We start from the raw sequence: 14735 nt of genomic DNA, 5'->3' as shown, positions 1-14735 counted from the left end.
ACCCGGAAATTCGTGAGAAAAAAAAAATTCCATAGAACATTTTACGGATTATGGATAATACTATGTTATTAATATCATTTGGGTGAATTAAAGATAGCATTTCGGATACATTTCTAAGGTATTTTAATTTCATAGTCATATTGATTTTACATACAATCAATTGTCCTGACTTGACAAGTTTGAACCTTAGAACTTCTAGAGGGTAGCTTGAAGTTTTCTGAGGTCATGGCATCAGAGATTTCAAAAAATTAGCAAATACAATTAATACGTTCTTTTTTCCTATAATTTATTCTAGTCACAGAACATTGTACACTTTGTAATCGACATAGTTCCTAATCTTTTTGTTCAATACAAAGCATAAATAATAGGCCTAATAATAATAATAATAATAATTATTATAATAATAAAAATAAAGAAATACTTGAAATATTTCAGCTTCCCAATGATATATATTCTATTTAGTTAACGCTGTTCGTATTATACAGTATGTTCAGCGCTTGAAAATCACTTCTTGTTGGGTACTTCACAAACAAATTTGGTCGGAGACTTGGGGTTTTGGCATGGTTGGTCGGTCATCTTCCATTCAGCATTTTTTCTCATTACTAGGCAGTTTTTGCTTGTGTCTTTAGACGGGGAATCAGACGACCAAACAATATATGGCAGGTTCTTGGGAGAGAACCGAGTTCTCCATTGCCCTTCAACATCTTCGTCTGTGCCACCGATGAGAACACCCTCTGTGACGTCACTGGGTAGCGTGGACTCTTCTCCCAAAAGACCGAAAACTCCTGAGACGAGACTTACCACGAGCTCGAACTCTTCTAGAGAGTCGATCTCAGCCAAATAACCCCCGAAGAGCTCGCAAGTCGCCTGCGCAACTTTGACATGAGAAAAGTCGAATAGAGAAATGTAGTAATTGGTTTTGATATCGACTATTTCCATGAACATTGAAAGCTTCATGTTGGTGAGTCTAATCTCCACATTTTGTCGAAACTTTTCCAGAGCGCTGACGTTCTGTGTGACTGTCTCGACAGCAGACTTCAGAGCTTGAAGCTGGCTATTTATCTCTTCCAAAGGCTTGGAAAAATCAGCAGGCTTGTCCGACATTATCCCTTCGGTGGACTTTTTATCTGGTAAGGGCGCCTGGATGGACGGTAGCAGGGAGCTGCTGTCTCCAAACATTGCTACTGGGATGGTGGCTGTGGCTATAAATGGCTCCTTGGATGTGTCCGACCCAATCAAAGAGCACTTATAGATGCCTGCATCTTTTGATGCTGGATTCCTGACTGATATTGAAAGAAAGTACTGTCCGGAAACATTAAATTTACGTACAACGGACAAATTGCCAACAACATCCTGTTAGAGAACAAACAAAAAAGTGATTACAAAATGTGAAGTTGTAGGATAACAGACAAACAAAACTCACATTGGGATATCGAAGTGCTTGTTTTTTTAAAGTTTGGAATGTTGCATGAATGAATACTGATTATTATTCGACTTTCGTGACAGATATGATTGTTTTATATCTCTGTATGCATTGAGACATCTATTGATATATAATTCGTTTGTAAATATCTAGTTATAAAAAGATATAAATTAGAATGTTACTTTCATAGATTATATACATCTTGTCATAAATGATTGAGAGAGTATTCAATCGCCTTAAGATTTGTATTACGCATTTGGAAAGGGAAAAAATATACGCAATATAACTCACACAACAATGGCGCCCTATACATACAACACTGGTGCCCTATACATACAACACCGGCGTCCTATAGATACAACACTGACGCCTTATAGATACAACACTGGCGTCCTATAGATACAACACTGGCGCCCCATAGATACAACACTGGTGACCCATACTGGCGTCCTATAGATACAACACTTGCTCCCTATAGATACAACACTGGTGACCCTTATATACAACACTGGCGTCCTATAGATACAACACTGGCGCCCTATAGATACAACACTGGCGCCCTAAAGATACAACACTTGCACCCTGTAAAGATGTATAGAAAAAAAATGTCCAGTCATCAAGATGGAAAATTCAATTAATGTAATTAAAGAAACAGATTTGACTTTTTTACTGTTTGAGTTATCGAGAAAAGTAAATACTGAAGTCAATTAATATACGTTAAAAAATACCGAAAAAAACTACTTAAAAAAACAATGCTTAAAATAGTTGTATCAATTAATTTGGATCAGTCAGGTAATTAAGTTTGTAATAAGCCTCAGACGACAACATATAAAGGGAACTAGTTCAGCTTATATCACCACTTCAGTCAAGTACTATTCGTTTCCTTTGTTTGAGATACCAAACAAAGTAATTTATTACCATTAGTTAATTAACTAATTGTTTGTTTGTTTTTAATTGATTCTCGTGTTGTCAGCTAAAAGAAATAATTATGCAAAATTTCAGCTTGATCATCCTAGATAGGGTGTCGGAGAAATAAAGTGTAGGCCTACAATCTTTTGGCCAGATTGACAGACAGACGCACAGACAGGGCAGACAGAGTTAGTTGATATAAGCTTTGTAATGGTTATATATATATATATATATATATATATATATATATATATATATATATATATATATATATATATATATATATATATATATATATATATATATATATATATATACTAGAACACAAAGGTTTCACTTTTTCTTTATGGACTATTTTATTTCCTAACCATTTCCTTTTGGTTTCTACAAACGATTTTAGAGTTTTTTATATTAGACTTTAGAGCTTCCAAAAGTGAATGTTTTGTAGGATAAAGAAATAATCAAACTTTTTATATGAACTATTCTATTGATATACTAGCAGCATATTACCCGCAGCCGGCGGCCCTAGGTTTGGGTGTTACTAATCTACTGGGTTGAATTTAGATCTATGTCAAACATCGAGAATGCTTCCTTCACATTTTTAAAATTTCGCCACGAAAATAAAAGTAGAGTACGAAAATGGGTTTACCCGTTCAGCCGACATATTCATATCCAATATACATTTCTGTGAAAACGGGTTTACCCGATTTGTTAAAAAATTTCGTTTTTTAATAGAGATACAATCAGATACTTTTGTCTATTTTTAAGGCACTCCGGTTAGGGGAGGGACATTAAACATAACATATACTACGGTCTCCAGCATGATCTAAGGAACTTTTATGCCGAGATTTATCAAGATTGGTCAAACGGTTTTTATTTTTATTTATTTTTATTCAAACATACACACACACATACATACAAACATACACACATACATACATACATACATACATACATACATACATACATACATACATACATACATACTTACAAACATACATACACACATACATACATACATACATACATACATACACATACACACACACACATACACACACATACATACATGCATACATACATACATACATACATACATACATACATACATACACACATACATACATACATACTTACATACATACATACATACATACATACATACATACATACATACATACATACTTACATACATACACACACACATACATGCATACATACATACATACACACATACATACATACATACATACATACATACATACACACATACATACATACATACACACATACATACATACACACATACATACATACTTACATACATACACACATACATACATACATACACACATACACACATACATACATACTTACATACATACATACATACTTACATACATACATACATACATACATACATACTTACATACATACACACACACATACATGCATACATACATACATAAACACACATATAAGCATACATACATACATACACCTTACTTTCTTTTTATATATCAGAAGATTACGTACGTCATTAGCTTTCTGTCTTGTGACGATTGCAATTTCCTGTTTCCCATAATTTGGCGCCTGATCACGGATTCGATACAGACCCATCATCATGACCGTGGCCACTTCTGCTTTCAGGTCTGTCGTGAACGTGCAGTTGACGGTCAGCTGGCTGATGCCTTCCTGGATGACCACGGGGTCTGCGTTGATCTGCATTAACTCGTTTTGTTTCGTATGCATGACAGGCTGAGAGGGTAGCTGTGAATCTCCCGCGGAGCCAGCAGACGAGCAGGTCAGAGAGTCGGAGCCTAAGGACGGTTGTTGGTCAGATGTTGTCGTGGTTGTAGTGGATGACATTTTCACTATGGTAGTGGTTGTTGTAGCTGTGAATAAAAAAATTAAAAATGTACATTATTTCACATGCAGTTACAAAATGATGTCATAGATTTAGTGAGTGGCGGAGTTGTATGAGGCAAAGGTGGAAGCGACTTGACTAAGACCAGTGATGCCCAAAATACTGCCCGCGGGACAGATCCGGCCCGCTAAGTTGCTCCATACGGCCCCCCGAATCGTCAATTGTAAGAGTAGAGAATCCCCCCTCTAAAAAAAGGTTGTAAAAGGTGTTTTTACTTTTAGGGCCCTCACTAACATTTTAGTTTTATGTTCTTATTTGATTTATAGAAATTTCTTTTAATAAACCCTAATGCTTTGTTTGATTTTTTGATAGTTTCATCAATATGGGGCTTCCATGACAGTTTTTCATTTACCATAACACCTAGGTATTTTGCGTTTTTAGTCTGTGTTACTGGTTTACCATGAATAAGATAAGTGGAATTAATTTGTTTCAGTTTTTTTTTTTGTTTCTCTTAATAACTGACATTTTTCTGGGTGGAAAGACATGCTCTAATTTGATTCCAATTTCTCTAATTCATCTAATTCTCTTTGTAAAATTTCTGTATCTTGTGTTGTTTTTATTGTTCTATATATTATGCAATCGTCTGCAAATAATCTGACTGTTATTTAACCTTGGTTAGGCCAATAATAGAATATGCATCCTCTGTTTGGGACCCCTCAACTCAAGAAAACATTAAGAAACAAACTGGAACAGACACAAAATAGAGCAGTGAGATTCATAATAAACGAATATTCACATTTGACCAGAGTAACACCTTTAGTAAAATCACTAAATTTAGAAAGCTTTCAAAAGTAAAGTAGCAATTATACATAAAACACTGAACCATAATCTTCAAATATAAAAAAAAGTCTAATAAAATACTCAGAAAGACACAAAGATAAAGACACATTCCTCGTTCCATATGCTAGGACAAATTTGTACAAATGCTTCTTCTTCCCTAGTGCTATTAGACCATGGAATGGGTTGCCTGAGCTAGCCAGGAAAACCAGTGACTTGGCGGAGTTTAGTTAATATGCATGACTAAATGCATGACGCGTAGGACGTAATCATCTTCGTTTTAAAGTAACGTCTGTATCATATTAGATAAGATAGTCTCTCTCCGTCCTATGCAGGAAAGGTGCAGAGAACGATGGATGCCTCTGTGCAAGGAATATTCACATTTTCCTAGCCTAAACCGTCTTCGGAATACTCTTTTCACTGCTAATATACATTACAGATTTGATGGAAAACTTTTGGATATTACCTGACAGAGGGCCAAAACAAAAATCGCCCATGTAAGAGCTCTACTATTCGTAGATGATTCAGCGGTTGTGACACAAACAAGAGTTGGAAATGTCATGCTTCTCACAAGCTTGCAAAGAGTATGGGCTAACTATCAGCACAAAGAAAACAAATATGATTGTGCCATCTGATACCCCTGTCCTTCCTCAATGATGAAAACAAGCTAGAAGCCATACATAAACAAGCTAGAAGCCATACATAAACTAGCTAGAAGCCATACATAAACAAGCTAGAAGCCATACATAAACAAGCTAGAAGCCATACATAAACAAGCTAGAAGCCATACATAAACAAGCTAGAAGCCATACATAAACAAGCTAGAAGCCATACATAAACAAGCTAGAAGCAATACATAAACAAGCTAGAAGCCATACATAAACAAGCTAGAAGCCATACATAAACTCTGTAACAATTCAAGATGGCCTGTTCAACGAAGAGGAGATTTTTTTTAAAAACGCATTAGGAAGGCAGCATCGAACTTCGCTAGACTCAGACCAAAAAGTTTAAGAAAACCGGAAGCTTATTACAATGATCAAACTGGAGGTCTACAAGGCATGAGTTTTTAGCACGCTGCTGTACGGCAGCAAATCATAGACCTTTTATGCAAAGCAAGAGAGAAAACTAAATTCATTTCACTTGAAAACCACGAAGAAAGAGTGTGTACCACTGAGAACCACGAAGAAAGAGTGTGTACCACTGAGAACCACGAAGAAAGAGTGTGTACCACTGAGAACCACGAAGAAAGATTGTGTACCACTGAGAACCACGAAGAAAGAGTGTGTACCACTGAGAACCACGAAGAAAGAGTGTGTACCACTGAGATACTTGCTCGAACAGGTCTTCCCAGCATCTTTACAATCCCCCACAATCCCCCAGAAACGTCGTCTGCTCTGGTATGTTCATGTCCGGCCGTTGCCGGATGCAGGACAATCGTATCCCGAAAATCCTTTATCGACCACTTGCAACTGGTTCAAAAAAAATTGGTCATTCCCGACTCCCATTTGTGAATGTAATCGTCAGGAACAAGAAAGCTACGGACAGCGAAAAATCATCGGCTTCAGATCTGGAACAAAAGTGTGTCAAACGAAAAATGTCTGGCTCCTCTACCACCAAAGTGAAAACCAGCTTTACCTGCGATACATATGGTCGGGAATGTCTCTCGAGAATAGGGTTCCACAGTCATATGGAAACGTGTTCTACGAGATGAACCCTAGTGGTTCTACGACTGAAGGAGGCCAACAATACAGACTTCACAAGTTCACAATATAATGTTTTAAAACCATTTTTTCCTTGCTCTACTTAAACTAAACTTAAGGAAACAAAGAAGTTTTTTTTTTTTTTTTTAAAGTAATGTTCACATTAGCACCAAGAAGTAAAGTGTCTGTGTATGAGAGAGAGAGAGAGAGTGAGTGTGTGTATGAGAGAGAGAGAGAGAGAGAGAGACCACACTGAAGTCCACCTCATGCGTGAACTCTGGTTTGTAGTTGTCAAACACCCGAGTTGTTAATAACCGGAAATAATATAACGGCCATCTTCAATTGTTTATTGATTGCATATAGAGCGACGCCATCATAAATTGTGCACTGGCTAACCCGCGCTCCTTACAAAAAGGTCCCTTCTGTATTGTCTCAGCCGTGTAAAGTAGTAGACTACAATGGGCTTCCCCTAATGACTCTGATATGAATCAGCGCTTTCTGGGGCTTTGATCGACTAAATACATTTAACAAGCATTTAACAATCAACCTATCTGATCGTCGTTGACGGGTAGATAACTCCAGAATCTTACGGGCCGTCTTCTCTCCCCTTCTAACCTATTTCTTTTTTATTCGCTCTTTCAATCTTGTCTTATCTTCATATAATTTGTATATTTTAACCATTAAAATGTCTGTTGAAAGACGATTCCTTAAAGGGCAGAATCGATTCGATTCCATTTTTTTAAATCAGCAAGTATGGTTGGTATAATGTTGTTTAGTTTCGTAGTTTATGAAAGTAATGAAGAGAAACACGGGATTAGAACAGATGTTTATTAGCTTATTAAGAAACTTTTGTATCTGTGTGTGTGTGTGCGCATATCTATGTGTGTGTATACACCAAGAAATGTGTAATTCTCTGTTTGAATTATTGTGCGAGTGTGTTTGCACATTTTTGTTCTCAAAATAATCATCAATTTAAATTTTTAAAAAATCATACTAAGAATTTTTTTTCTCTACAAATAGATTTAAAAACGAATACACCAATGTTTTCAGTGAGCACCGTGAAGCACTGGAATGGATAGATTCGATTACAAAACTTCTTACATCTAGTTACGAATCCATAACGAGTATCGTAGTTTAGTTTATAGCACATCTCTGATAGGTACATATGTATCAGATGTAACGGCGACTCTGTCAAGAAGATAAAATCTTAAGAGAGACATTTTTTCTCATCTTTTATTTCGGTGTTAATTCGTGTGTTTGTTTCTGTTTTTTTTTCCCTTTGTTTGTCTGTTTGTTTGTGTACTTGTTTGTGCGTTTGTTCCTCTTTGTGCGTGTTTGTGTGATTGTGTTTAAATTTGTTTGTGTGTATGTTTATCTTAGTGTGTTTGTTTTGTAAGTTTGTTTCCTCTACCTCTGTTGACTCACACAACCAAGTGAAGCATTGGAGGAAGAGACACTGCTCCCCACGTCCCATTTCTCCCTCCATTATTAAATGACTCGTGGATTAATACGTAGCTCAGAATGGTATCTGTGTAGGAACACAAGTTTCTTTGACATGTAGGGCACATCTTCTCCTTGCACTACATTTTTCTTTCGCGGCAGCGCGGTGCGATTTTTTGTTTGTTGCATGAATGTAATGACGTCAGCAGAGGAATGACGTAAGAATGAACAACAGAAATCTTGATAATATGAATTGAATCTGATTTAATAAAAAGAAATAAGGCTTCTGCCTGTCAATTACAGGATTTGACTTATTTTATTCTATTTTGATATTCGCGGAAGAGTTTGATCAGTTCCAACACCCTAGATCAAGACCAAATAATATTATCGATCAACAGAAATACAATGTGTCAACTAAGGTTATCAAATTGAAAGTAAGATAGTTCGACGTCAACTTTCAACCTGAATAAATATTCATAATGCATGCAGGGCCGGACTTAGGCCACTGCAACCTTTGCGGTCGCACTTTCATAGGCCACGCGCTTATTCAAGTTGTATATTATTAAATTAAAACATTATAACTTATATATAATAACAGGTTTTGTGCGACTTCCTGATTATCCTGGGTCTAGTGGAAATCTTTTGTAATTGCAAAATATACCAAAAATGTTCTGGAAATGTCATGAAAACTCATACAAATCTCCTGAAAAATTAGAAAAAAATTGGCATTTTGGGGTGCCAATCCTACTCGCAATAAAAAAAAACGCCATTGTCAGCTTTCATTTAATAAAATTAATTGTAAAGACCAATGTATTTTCTAATACAAAATCTTAATGCTGACATTATCCCTACCCAGGCTAGGCCCCGCGCAATACTTTTTGCATAGGGCCCAGCAATTGCCAGGACCGGCCCTGAATGCATGTATGCGAGAAGACAAGTAGTCTTCTTCTATGTTCTTATTATTATGTTGGAGTGTTTAAAAATTAAGACTAAACATCTCAGTGTATGAGGTTGCGCAAATCATAGTGTATATAAAAACCTGTGGGCAGTTTAGACCTATAGCTTGTTACCACGTCATACAAACATGTGATATGGCAACAAACTACTGGTCTCCACAACCCACAGCTTGAGACGTAGCAAGACAGTGTACAGGTCCTCTATAACGATTGGTCTCGGCTGGCTTCAGGGTCTTCCTAAAAAATCCAGTCTTAAAATCCCATTTTTTTAACGAGATTCGAACGCGAAGACCATCGGTTCGAAAGCCAAGCGATTGACCCATCAACCATCACATCACTTCCTAGTGTATATAAACTAATGCTATTGTGCTACGTGCTTCTCTTTGCTCTCTGGAGTTGAGTTAAAGGCGGGAGTTTAAGTTAACGAAGTAAACAATTCTTCAATACTAAATTTCAATTGTGAGCGAAACGAGCCATAACAGCTGGGAACATTTTCCACTTGTAATAGTAGAGGAGGAACGGTGGCTAAGCGGTAAAGCATTTGGCTTCAAAACCGGGGGTCCCGGGTTCGAATCCTGATAAAGACGGATTTTTAATTTCGGGATCTTTAGGCGCCTCTGAAACCACCCTACCCTAATGGGTACCTGACATTAGTTTGGAAAAAGTAAAGGCGGTTGGTCGTTGTGCTGGCTACATGACACCCTCGTTAACCGTAGGCCACAAAAACAGATGAACTTTACATCATCTGCCCTATAGACCACAAGGTCTGAAAGGGGTACTTTACTTTACTTTAGTAGTATAGCTTCAACATTTTCATTTCAATTGAAACAATCGTACATCATATGATGACTATTAAACTATCTTCCTTCTAGCTTAGCGGTAAGTCTGTAAGTAAAGACTGGTGTTAATATTTTACAGTATATCCATATCGATCTGTTTCGTATTACAGGACAATGCATGAATGATTATTCATTTCTGTGTTCGTAATGCGGAATGTTCAATGTTCTAGATAACGCAATTAATCGTAAAGAAAATAAACAAATTTTAAAAAAGCTACTTTTAAGAAGTCAGGGATTCAAAATTGATATTGAAAGAAACGCATATAGCGGATTAAATAATCCATGTTTTTAAAATACATTTTAGACGATGGTTTTAAAGCTATTGGAATTGTTCATATCTATGGGCGTAAAAACCGTAAGCAGCAAGCTATTTGGTGTCTCCGGGGTTGGAGGTATGCTTTTTACAAATCTTAGGATTATTTGTGTGTGCACTGTTTAGCTCTGTAGAGTCACATTTTGACGTTCTTCTGTTGGTAGCTTTTGTTTTGTTTTGTTTTTTAGTTGGCAATTTGAAAGTTCAATTAAGTGCCCTTGACATTGTTTAGATCATCGAGAAAAACTCGAAAAAGAAGAGAAGGACATTTTATAGTGTCAGTGTGTTTTGTAAAAAAAAACACAAAATATGATGGTGATGCCGACATTACCTTCCAAGTCTGTACTAAAACAGACAATGCACACAATTAAACACAAATAATTTGAACGCATTCTTCATATGTCGATGCTTTCTCCTCTTGAAAGTGTATCCAATGTAAAATTACAATTAAAAAATAAGATAGTCCGAAGCACCAGTAGGTTAATTGTGTCAGAGTGAGTGCGTTCAAACAGGGAATGTTAACAGCCAGATACTAGGTCTACTGTCCACTTCCGTTCTACTTGTCCACACTTGACCTTTTTCTCGTCTCCTACCCCAAGGCCTATTGTAGCAGTGCTTCTCAAAACTTTTGTCTCCTACCCCAAGGTCTCTTGTAGCAGTGCTTCTCAAACTTTTGTCTCCTACCCCAAGGTCTCCTGTAGCAATGCTTCTCAAACTTTTGTCTCCTACCCCAAGGTCTCCTGTAGCAGTGCTTCTCAAACTTTTGTCTCCTACCCCAAGGTCTCCTGTAGCAATGCTTCTCAAACTTTTGTCTCCTACCCCAAGGTCTCCTGTAGCAGTGCTTCTCAAACTTTTGTCTTCTACCTCAAGGTCTCCTGTAGCAGTGCTTCTCAAACTTTTATCTCCTACCCCAAGGTCTTCTGTAGCAGTGCTTCTCAAACTTTTGTCTCCCAGGGAGCTTTTTCTTTCCATCTTTCTCGCTTCCACTATATCATTCGTTCAAGTTTCCTTGTCTATCACGACCCCAATCGTTTCCTTTGTAAAGCCCATTGACCTTTACGTTTAGCATTATTTCTTCCACCACCGTCCCCCCCCCCCTCCCCCATCAGCCTTTTCACGGGTATATTTTTCACACCTGACATTTTTCTAATTGGAGGCATATCCCTAAAAATAGCAACAAAATAAGTTCGTTTTCTAATTGGATCGTAAAAATAAATTTAGAAAAAATTAAATTGATCATCACTAATTAACTTTCATGTATAAAACGATTCGTCAGTTATAGATTCAATTGTTCATGCATTGTATATGTATATTAAAACCATGTGATCGTCTGCTGTATTCCAATATAGCAGACTTCAGATGTTGTTTTTTTAACACATAAACAGACAAAGTGATTCTTAGCTACAGCATATGCAGAACACATACGTGTCATTTTATGATATACCTAAAAAAATATTTTAATGCATGCAAATATTGCAGGAAGAAGAGTTACTAGCTTGCGCTTTGCTGACGACATAGATGGTCTTATTATTGGTCTAGCAGGAAGAGTAGAAAGGTAAGCTGACTCGGTGATGTGCATAGACAAGTCTTCTGAAACATATGGTGTACAAATCAATAACTAAAAAACACAAATCAATAGCCGACAGGGCTTTAAAAGGGACATCAGTATTGGATATGAAAAGCTAACAAGTGGAAGGAGTTTTAAATACTCGGAGCTATCGTCTCAGATGAAGGAACCAAACATGACCTTCTGGCCAGAATTGTACAGTCTACAGCAGCACTGGCAAAACTTAAAACAATCTGGAAAGTCCAAGTCATAGCACACACTAAAATCAGACAGATGTGCTCACTAGTCATGGCCACATTCTTATATGCTTGCCATTTATGGACCCTGACTGTAAAACTAGAGAGGAGAATCCTAGCAATGAAATTGAGATGCTACAGACACATCCTAGGTGTCACTTAAAAAGACTGCATCACAATTACAAACAGAGATTAATACAGCAATTGAACCCCAACGATGACCTGCTTACTACTGTTAAAAAAACACAAACTTAAACTCTATGGCCATATCTCAAGGTCCTCGGGGCTCGCAAAGACCTTCCTTCAGGGAACAGTAGCAGGAAAAAGAAGAAGGGGCAGACAGAGAAAGCGATGGGAAGACATCATGAAAGAATCGACGGGCCTGTCATTGAAAGAGATTGTATCCACTGCAAATGACAGAGAGAAATGGAACAAGACGGCCAACAGATCTTGTGTGGTGCCTCAACAGACTATGGGATATGTGATGGTGAAAGAATTAGGTAATGGTAGGTAATGTTTACTTTTAAAACTTAAAACCAAAGTTAACGCTTTCGAAAGACTATTAGAAGCTGTAGCACCTAACATCAAACCTTAATATGTAGTTCAATTCATCTCATCACGGGGAGAGGATTAAATTCGCGTTGTGAAAGTAATTTGCTTGTATCTTTATGACCAGTTTTTGTGTTACTAACTAAACTTAACATCGTTTGTTCTAAATATCTCATACACTTTAGTCATAACATCATACACTGTTTCCATCCATCTTCCTTTCTCAACACATATTTGATAGATCAAAAGCCTCTAGAGAGTTTCGTTTTTACAATTTTAATGTTCCCACATTAGTGCTTCACCTATGATCTCGTCAATCTCTTCTCTATTCACTTCATCAAATAACAAGCACTGGGAACATATTATCCTAAGGATAAAGTTGTAACTAGAATTGAGCAACATTAAAGACTCTAAAATGCGCTCATAAAATCTAATAGTTCCGTACCACATTAACTCTCCCTTCAATAAAGTTTAGTTTTATTTTTTTTAATTATTTTTTTTTCAAGATTACAGCCAAAACTACGGCGACGACCATTTCCGGCAAGCGCTCTTTGACTATTCAATCTGCTGTTGATTACATCGTCGATCGATCATTGAATGTTTTTTCATCTCTTGACGAAGCTTTAACGTTTGATATCAAAGTCAATACATTATTCAATGTAACACAAGAATATGACTTTGTTTTATTAGTCAGGGGTGATGCTTATAAGCCGAGTAACATTAAAAATGCAAACTGCAATACAGCTGTTATAAAACTATTGTTTTGAAGTACTGAGACCCCAAGGATGAAATATTTGTTTTTAAATAGTGAACTTAAAATAGATGTAATGTTTTCGGCTGAAACAAACAAACAAAAAAAGTTCTGCGGAAACTGTCTCAGGCACTTTGACAAAGTCTGGTCGGAAAGCTCTGTGGTCACTCTTCGGTGAGGACATTTAATAAAAAAGAAAAAACCGGATGTCCTCAGCTGTATTATGGAGGGAGTTGGCAGGACAATGAGGAGAGAATGTGAGCAGGTTTTAAGGTCGACAGAACTCATAAGATGAATTGCATTCAACATGCGAGATTCAGTTACAGATGTTATAAAACGGTTACTTTATACGAAACTAAAGAAATCAAGGTGCCGCTAACTGTTGGGAGCAGTGACAATTGACTAGTAAAAGATCTTTAACATTACAATGGGACATGTCAATGATCTTTATCTACATTCAAACAGGACTTCTAAAGTAAAGGATCAATCTTGACATTCAAACAGGACTTCTAAAGTAAAGGATCAATCTTGACATTCAATCTGGACTTGTAAAGTAAAGGATCAATCATGACATTCAATCTGGACTTGTAAAGTAAAGGATCAATCTTGACATTCAAACAGGACTTCTAAAGTAAAGGATCAATCTTGACATTCAATCTGGACTTGTAAAGTAAAGGATCAATCTTGACATTCAATCTGGACTTGTAAAGTAAAGGATCAATCTTGACATTCAATCTGGACTTGTAAAGTAAAGGATCAATCTTGACATTCCAACAGGACTTCTAAAGTAAAGGATCAATCTTGACATTCAAACTGGACTTGGAAATGATCGTAGATGTAAAACTTGAATTGCCAAAAGTCGTTATACAAGAAAAAAAATCCTTATTAAAAATAAATTTAAATTGTATTACTGTCTTTAAATCAACTTCCACTTTTGGTTCAAATAATCTAGTAAATGAAACAATTATATTGTGTTTGTCCTGGAACAAAAAAAAATAAAACAATGGACAGTGTGGGAATTGAACCCACGAAGTGACGCTCTACTAGCTAGCTATGCTGCCTATGCAGTCCTACTACAATGTGCGAAATGTAAGCTTGCAATCAATGATTCAACTATTTGTGTCTTTTGACCAACTTCCATCCTTCAACCCGCATAAAGAAACTGAGAGCTTAGAGAGCATTGAACTGAACTAGGTTGAGAAACTTTTGATTCTAGAGTTGAGTTTGATTAATTAGTAGCTCAAAAATATCTTTCTCAGCCCATTTTCTAACTATTTCTACTTCTTTATTCTCTTTTTTACTCCCATCTCTCTTGTTCTCTGTCTCTTTATCTCTTGTCTTGTCTCTT

At 36.6% G+C, this 14735-nt stretch overlaps 1 protein-coding gene across 1 annotated transcript; it reads right to left on the bottom strand.

The window, feature by feature from the left end:
- Window positions 1–269: 269 nt before the first annotated feature.
- On the bottom strand, window positions 270–10817 carry LOC106051156 (uncharacterized). The gene is made up of 3 exons (XM_056004194.1): window positions 10616–10817; window positions 3869–4227; window positions 270–1353 (listed from the first exon to the last, which is right to left on the bottom strand). Exons 1-3 carry the CDS (start codon window positions 10674–10676, stop codon window positions 505–507), a joined length of 1269 nt encoding a protein of 422 aa, XP_055860169.1. The 5' UTR covers window positions 10677–10817; the 3' UTR covers window positions 270–504.
- Window positions 10818–14735: the final 3918 nt, after the last annotated feature.

The sequence above is a fragment of the Biomphalaria glabrata genome, chromosome 1, assembly GCF_947242115.1.
Source record: "Biomphalaria glabrata chromosome 1, xgBioGlab47.1, whole genome shotgun sequence".
Classification (NCBI taxonomy): Eukaryota; Metazoa; Mollusca; class Gastropoda; family Planorbidae; genus Biomphalaria; species Biomphalaria glabrata.
This window is presented reverse-complemented; position numbering and strand designations above follow the sequence as displayed.